Source organism: Lissotriton vulgaris, chromosome 12, assembly GCF_964263255.1.
Source record: "Lissotriton vulgaris chromosome 12, aLisVul1.2, whole genome shotgun sequence".
NCBI classification, from domain to species: Eukaryota; Metazoa; Chordata; class Amphibia; order Caudata; family Salamandridae; genus Lissotriton; species Lissotriton vulgaris.
Window position 1 is genome coordinate 76,609,803 of NC_141700.1, and position 7,904 is coordinate 76,617,706.

General features: G+C 45.2%; 1 protein-coding gene across 1 annotated transcript; it reads left to right on the forward strand.

Moving 5' to 3' along the window:
• The first annotated feature begins 449 nt into the window (after nt 1-449).
• Nucleotides 450-1,742, forward strand: LOC147673356 (actin-like protein 9). The gene has a single exon (XM_086946345.1). The coding sequence runs from the start codon at nt 450-452 to the stop codon at nt 1,740-1,742; it is 1,293 nt and encodes a 430-aa protein (XP_086802471.1).
• Nucleotides 1,743-7,904: the final 6,162 nt, after the last annotated feature.

A 7,904-nucleotide genomic window follows, 5' to 3' on the forward strand; every position in this document is an offset into this window, starting at 1 on the left:
TTAGGAGGACGAACCTTTACCGTATCTTGAAGGACAAGGTCACAACACTGTGATCGTACAGGTTTTTAACAATTAGAGCTCAAGTTGGAATTTTGTCTCACCCTTATTTTTATGTATGAACTTACAGCTTGAAAACAAAGAGGGAAAATTGGAATGGACATGCTTTTTCTGATGATATAAACGCGCCCCTCCCTTATAGTATGGAAAGCAGGCCAATATATGTTTTAGGTCTTGATTTGTTTATGCAGTAAGAAGGCTCGAGGTGGTCTTCCTGAGGTCACCTAGTCTGCGACAACATTATCTTTGGTGAATCTGATTGGAGCATTCTTGAGCCGACATCACAGCTGCCTTTATGACGTCAGCAGCAAGACTACAGATTCACTTGAAGTCAGCACTTCCTATGCCATGGAGATAGGTTTCTTTGTCCCAACTGTATAATTTCTGGCAGAATGTTTTCTAGAAGCCCTCGACCACCGCCACCTTTGCAGGTTCTACATTCGTCAAGTGCTGGAAAGAAGCAGTTAGTGGGCAATGCTCCGCTAACCGAAAACATAGATGCAAGTCCTACAGAGAGTCTGACTGCTGCTGCTAGCAACTCCAGTGAAGCACTACAGTCTAGTGTTTCAATGAAAAAGACTGGTGCAGTGGTGATTGACACCGGCACAGGGAGTTGTAAAGCTGGCTTTGCTGGACAAGCAACACCACTGTCCATTGTGGACACAGTGATCAGCTATCCCCTGGGGAAGTCACTGAAATGTGGGAACATACGAGAACCCTATTTTGTTGGCCAACTTGCCTGGGACCAGCCAGATGTGAGGATCGTGGAACCTGTGAGGCACGGCATCATCATTGACTGGGATGCTGTGGAGACCCTATGGAGGCATATCTTCTACCATGATCTGAGGGCCTCGCCTGAGGAGCACGCCATTCTGCTTTCAGACCCTCCACTGTGTCCTACCACCAACAGGGAGAAAATGGTGGAACTTTTGTTTGAATCCTTAGGTTGCCCGGGTATGTATATTGCATATCAGTCTGTCTTGTCGGCCTATTCTTACGGAAAAATCAGTGGCTTGGTGGTGGAATCTGGGTACGCCGTGACTCACACTGTGCCCGTTCTCCAGGGATACAATCTTCCACATGCTACGGAGAGGATGGACCACGCCGGGAAAGACTTAACGGAGACCTTGTTGAAGATGTTGTTTGAGTTTAGTAGTGCCTTCAACGATAGCACAAAGCATATTGTGGAGGACATCAAACGTAAATGCTGCTACATTGCCCTCGACTATGAAAGTGAATTGAACATTTCAGAAAATAACTATTTGGTGGATTATCAGCTTCCTGATGGCCAAGTCATCACCATCGGTAAGGAACGGTTTCAATGCCCCGAAGCACTGTTCAGTCCACCAGAGGTGGTTGGCATCGGCCAAGTAGGAATTCACAAGATGGCAGAAAACAGCCTAAATAAAGTCCCAGAAGAGTGCAAAAGGGAGATTTCTGAAAACATCCTACTGTGTGGAGGATCATCTCTGTTTGAAGGTTTCTACGAGCGGTTCTGCCAAGAAGTTAAAAAGTGGCTGCCTCAGCAGTTCAAGAGTAACGTCATATCCCTTCCAGAAAGGAAGTACTCTACATGGACAGGGGGCTCCATTTTGGCCTCCTTAAAAGCCTTCCAGTCTTGTTGGGTCCATATGGCAGAATATAAAGAGCAAGGCCCACATATTGTCCATCGCAAGTGCTACTAAAGAAATTAAACTTCTCAATCTCGCCAGTCAAAAATGGAAAGTCCTGAATACATATAAGCAATAAATAATAAATGACTGAGTATTATGAAACAGAAGCCAGTGTCCTGTTTAGTCACAGAAGGAAGAGAGCCTGCCTAGCTAAGATGAAAGTAGGGTAAGATAGCTTGAAATAGAGAATTTTGGCATACACATTCAAGGCTAAAAGTTGCTTTGGTTGGTCACTTTAGTATGTTCAGGAGCTCTGCACGGATCTTCTCTGTACCAGCCAAAGTGCATTTAACTTTTCCACTTATTTTCAAGACCCCAAGCAAAATAGAATGTTGCCTCCTGAAGTGCTACCCATGCACAGTAAAAGGGTTATTTTTCTTGCCTTTTTGAAGTGATTTGAAGCCAGCAGAAGGTGGTGTCATGGGGCAGCTGCTTTACCTTGCATTACTGAAGTACTGGCCACCTTTGGTTAGGTTTGGCTTGGTTGGGGAGGGAATGTGGCCCAACGGCTAGGGCAATCGACCTCAGAGCTGGGGAACTGGGTTCGAATCTTGGCAGGGATGCTCAACATTCTGTGACTCTGGAAAAATCACTTAATATCCCTGTGCCTTACAAAAATGAATGTGTCCTCCTGTAACGTAACTGGTGCTCATGTAAAGCACTCTGACCCTCCAGGGCTTGTTCATGCTATATAAAAACTCCAACCAAAAACAAATATATATATTAGATGCGGTCCAGATTTTGCGTCAGGATTGCTCCACTTTTTTGGCACAGCCCTGATACAAAATCTAATTTGTTAAATGTCATAATGCCCTTAAATGTACTCATGATATACCTGATAAACATATGAATGATGTTGAAATACCTGATTTCACTTATTCTGATGTCACTTTCAGTGAGGTCACTTGCTGTGATCCCAAGTGTGATGCCTCACCTCGTGATGTCATGGGCTGTGAGGCACGAGCAATGATGTAACTTGCATACTGCCTAACTTGGTTAGTACCCCCACTTCAGTTTTGTAGGACTTGTGCCCTGCACCATAAATATTTTCTTTGCTTAAAAAAGGAAACTAAAGAAGCGCAGCTGGAAAAAGTAAAATAGGGAATTGCATAAATGAAACTTGTGAAATGCAACAAATGTCTTGCATTAACGTGCAAGAGATCTCTGTTTTGGAATGTAATGTTTAAGAGGTATAAATGAACTGTCACTGCCAGGACCCCCATCCAATTCTTGGAAAGCTTCAAATCATAGAGATGCAACCATGCACAGATTAACAGGAACGTCCAACGTTTGAAAATCATGATTGGTGTAATTTATTTCATCTATTAAATACTGATCCTCAGGTACAGTTATTTATCAGATATGATAAGTACTGATCCAATATTGAAGCACTCTTAATAGAGCCCTAAATCTATTGAGGAGCTCAGTGCAGTACACAAATCTTAGGGCCTGATTCAAAAAGGTAAACGTAATTTTTTTGTGTGTAAGTTTATGTTTGTTTTGGAATTCACAAACTTTGTTTTAATAGTAAGTTTACGACTGCGGAGGTTCGGCAGTCGGGGCAGAGAACTCCGCACACAAAAAGATAGGCATGTCATATTTTTTTTATTTGCGGAGTTCTCTGCTCCGACAGGGCCCGACTGGCCGTAGCGGTTTTGGGCCCCTGGGGACCGTTTTTTGTTACAGGGCTGTTTTTGCAGCATAGCTACAAAATCGGCCCTTTATCTGGAAGAAACAGGTTAGTAATAGATTCCTTACCTTAGAATATCACCAGGCGTCCGGAAACTTTTGCATAGCAGTACCCTTGCGCGTTGGTAGGCGCCATCTGCGGCTCCACGTCCGTCGTAGGCAGCGTTGGCGCCAGGATGACGTCACCGGAGTACTTAGACGCCGCCCTCGCGCGCTGGCGTTAGTTCTTCTTTTTTCCGCACCAGCAAGCGCCGATCCGGAAAAAGTGGTACCCGTAGTCAATTTTTGACTAAACTTTTTCGATCATTTTTGATCTTTCTTCGAAGTCGAACGACTCCGACGGTGCCGGTATGGATACCCGGGTTCAAGCCCTGCGTTGACTGCAGCCGACTCACGCTCCCCACGCTGCTCCCTGATCTATCACTGGTATCGTAGCGCTTGCTGCCTGACCGCTGATTGCCATTAGTTTCAATTGCTCATTTCACCGCTACCATAGCGCTTTGCTGATAGACTGCTCTTGAATTTTTACCATAGCGCTTTGCTGATAGACTACTCTTGAATTTTTACCATAGCGCTTTGCTGATAGACTGCTCTTGAATTTTTACCATAGCGCTTTGCTGATAGACTGCTCTAGAATTTTTAGTGAACTGTGCACTGCCCGCTTCGCTTTGCCTGCTTTGGCCATAGAATTCATTTGCTCATTTCTTCGTTATCATAGCGCTTTACTGATTGACTTTTGAATTGTTACTGAACTGTGATCTGCTCGCTTTGCCTGCTTTGTTATTTTTGCCTGATTGTGCCGGTGCCACTGCCCATTTAATCTCCTCCTCTTTCACTTTTGGCTTGCTGCCATTTTGTTGTTTGTTGTTGTGCCTCCCAGCCCAGCTCTCCACCCCGCTCCCGCCTCCCAGCTGCTCCTCCCTCCCACTGAAACTTAAGGCCCTACACGATCGTCCAAGCGCTGTGACCGTCCTGACTTCTCAGAAGCGGTCGCTCCCCACGCTGCTCCCTGATCTATCACTGGTATCGTAGCGCTTGCTGCCTGACCGCTGATTGCCATTAGTTTCAATTGCTCATTTCACCGCTACCATAGCGCTTTGCTGATAGACTGCTCTTGAATTTTTACCATAGCGCTTTGCTGATAGACTGCTCTAGAATTTTTAGTGAACTGTGCACTGCCCACTTCGCTTTGCCTGCTTTGGCCATAGAATTCATTTGCTCATTTCTTCGTTATCATAGCGCTTTACTGATTGACTTTTGAATTGTTACTGAACTGTGATCTGCTCGCTTTGCCTGCTTTGTTATTTTTGCCTGATTGTGCCGGTGCCACTGCCCATTTAATCTCCTCCTCTTTCACTTTTGGCTTGCTGCCATTTTGTTGTTTGTTTTTGTGCCTCCCAGCCCGGCTCTCCACCCCGCTCCCGCCTCCCAGCTGCTCCTCCCTCCCACTAAAACTTAAGGCCCTACACGATCGTCCAAGCGCTGTGACCGTCCTGACTTCTCAGAAGCGGTCGCTCCCCACGCTGCTCCCTGATCTATCACTGGTATCGTAGCGCTTGCTGCCTGACCGCTGATTGCCATTAGTTTCATTTGCTCATTTCACCGCTACCATAGCGCTTTGCTGATAGACTGCTCTTGAATGACAGCACTATTTCTTTGATTTACAAAAAGCTCATTAACACCAGGGCTGACCTCCTCGTGCGGCTCAGGGCCTCGTGGACCGCAGACGGTCTGGAATTAGACGACGAGGATTGGCAGATGGCTATCGCCTCCCCTAAGGAGGTGGCCATTCCAGCTCGCCTTCGTTTCGTGCAACTGAAGATCCTCCACCGAGTTTACATGACAGGTACGCGACTGATGCGAATGGGTTACTCGATCGATGGGTTGTGTAAGCGTGTTTTTGTGGCATGAATGGTACCTTTCTACACATCATCTGGGAATGTCCTGTGGTATCCGCTTTTTGGTCCAGAGTGCATGCTATTATGGGACGGGTCACTCGGGTCTCTCTTTTGCCTGAGGCTCGTCGTTGCCTGCTCAACGTCTGGGAGCCTACGGACTGTACGGCTGCTCAGACTTTCTGGGTCACTCTTGGTAACATGGTTGCCAAGAGGGATATTGCTCAACTCTGGTGTTCCCATAGGCCGCCTGGGATAACAGCTTGGAAGGAGAACATGGACTGGTGCATGTTCCGGGAGAAGACGGTCTATGTGGCTCGGGGCCGTCCTAAGAAATGGGGCAGGATTTGGTCCCAGTGCAACGCGTATCATGGAGGCCGCGAAGATCCTCTCGCGCTGCAAGGACCCCCATTGTGGACCTGCATTACTGACCCTCCGATCCTTTGACTCAAGGCATAGCCCTCACTGAGTAATTCGCTTATTCGCCCGGTACTTCACTTTTGATTATAATATTTCCCTGATTACCGTGCTGAATCCTTTTTCAGCCTCACCCCACTGTGGTGTCAATTGAAAGAGTAATTTCTTTAGGCAATCATTGTCTGTCCTGAAGATGAACCGATATTCTGTATGGTTCGAAACGTCGTCGACCTTAATGCACTAAATGCATAGCTGACTACAATTGTTCATGCATATGTGTATATTTGTGGATTATCTACTTATGATTTATGATATCTAGATGACCCAACCTTGCCTGTTACTTTTTCGTTTTGTTTGTGCCCCCCAGTGGGTTAGTCGGACATCGGCTGGTGTCCCACTTCCATCACATTGTGTGTTATATTTCTCTGTGATCTTCCTTATCAAGATATTAAACTGTCCGGCTGGACATGTCTTTAAAAAAATATAGTCCTATTTAGTCTATATTTATTTTCTTAATAATTTTCTTTCCTAGTCTAAGGACCACTGTTTTGTGAAAATAAGTACCTACCCAAGGTCCTTAGCATATTGCGCCCTGGGTTCCCTTGTTTTGTCTAAATAATAATCATGGAGATATCTGCACTCCTCCACTTGAGTTTACTACTGATGTCCCATCGACCCCGTAGTTGACGTTCCAGATGATTGTCTATAGTGCTATTTTGCGTAGTTCTCTTCACCGTTCCCTCGTCCCTAGAATGTATGTCACAATATTCCTTAGAGACTGGTTCCCTCGCCCTCTCCCCTTGAGCCCTTGGAATCCTCTGACCATGTGATTGTGTGGTGTGTTTGTTATATGTTTTTCAACAAAATCATAAAACGAAACCTATTTTATCCTTTTGCTTTTTCTGTGTTTTGGTGCCGGTACACCATTAAGCTGCTACTCTCTGTTCTAATTATACTGCCTCTATATCTGGCATCCAGATGTTTATTGTCATAGCCGCCGGCCCGATTGGGTTGTAGGCAGACGCTGTGTACTGTGCATACTGAAAATAAAGGTTTAAAAAAAAAAAGACTGCAGTAGAGTTTGAAAGTGCACTTTTAGGCCAGGAGGATCCTTTTCATCAAGTGGATGTTAGAGGATGGAGGGATAATGGAGTCTAAAAAGAATAAAGGCTAACACTCTGCATTCGACTCACCCAATATGGCTCTTTGGGATCTACAAGCCTGTTCATATGAAGCTGATGATACAATGGTGAAGTGCTCATCCATGTTTGACCACCCAGACTTATAATTTACTAATCTTCATTCTAGAAGTCTATAACAGAAGGTGTCTTCTTGGTTACAGTAATGGCACTGGGGCACTAATGCAAGTATGTACAACGGGCCACCAGTTAATTAGCAGAAGTTGGCCATTATTGGGACCTGGGGGCCAATGCATCTACTGCACTAATTATACCCATTAACGCTGCCTGTGGCATTACAGCAAAGAACAAGTTGCCATGCATATGATGAGTATTTGTCATGTCATACAGAAGATCCCATTCCATTCTGGAATGCACCCTGGAAAATGGCAGAAACAAATCTTTTTCCTTGCTTAAAGAAACGTATCATGTTCTTGGGTATTAAGATTCCTGGGGTATGGTAAGATGAGCTCTTTGATTTGTAATACAACTCTGGCCAGAAACTCTATTTCGTTAGTTTTATAAATGGGCTCCAGCAGCTTCAGGAATGGCTATTTGGGAGATGCCAAGCTGTGTGCTGTGTATCGTTGATTAGTGCCCCGCCTTCAACGTGTCAAAAATCCGCCGAACATGGTATAAATTATTAGTTGGTAATGCTGCCTGGAAAATGCCAGATTTCAATTTTGAGAAGTTTATGAGAGATGGCATCATCGTAAACTTGGAGGCTGCTGAAAACTTCTGGCACGATATCTTTGACTTGGGATCTTGGTTTGCTCCCAGAGGATTATGCAGTTCTTCTCACTGATCCTCCTTACAACCCTGCTGCCAAAAGGAAGGCAATGGCTGAAGGCATATTTGAGCATTTCAGTGTACATGCACTTCATGTGGCCCACCAGCCAGTGTTCTCAATGTATACTTTGGAAGAATGACTGCTTTGGTTGTAGACTCTGACCATCGTGTAACCGAAAAGGTGCCAGTACATGAAGGGTTTGTTA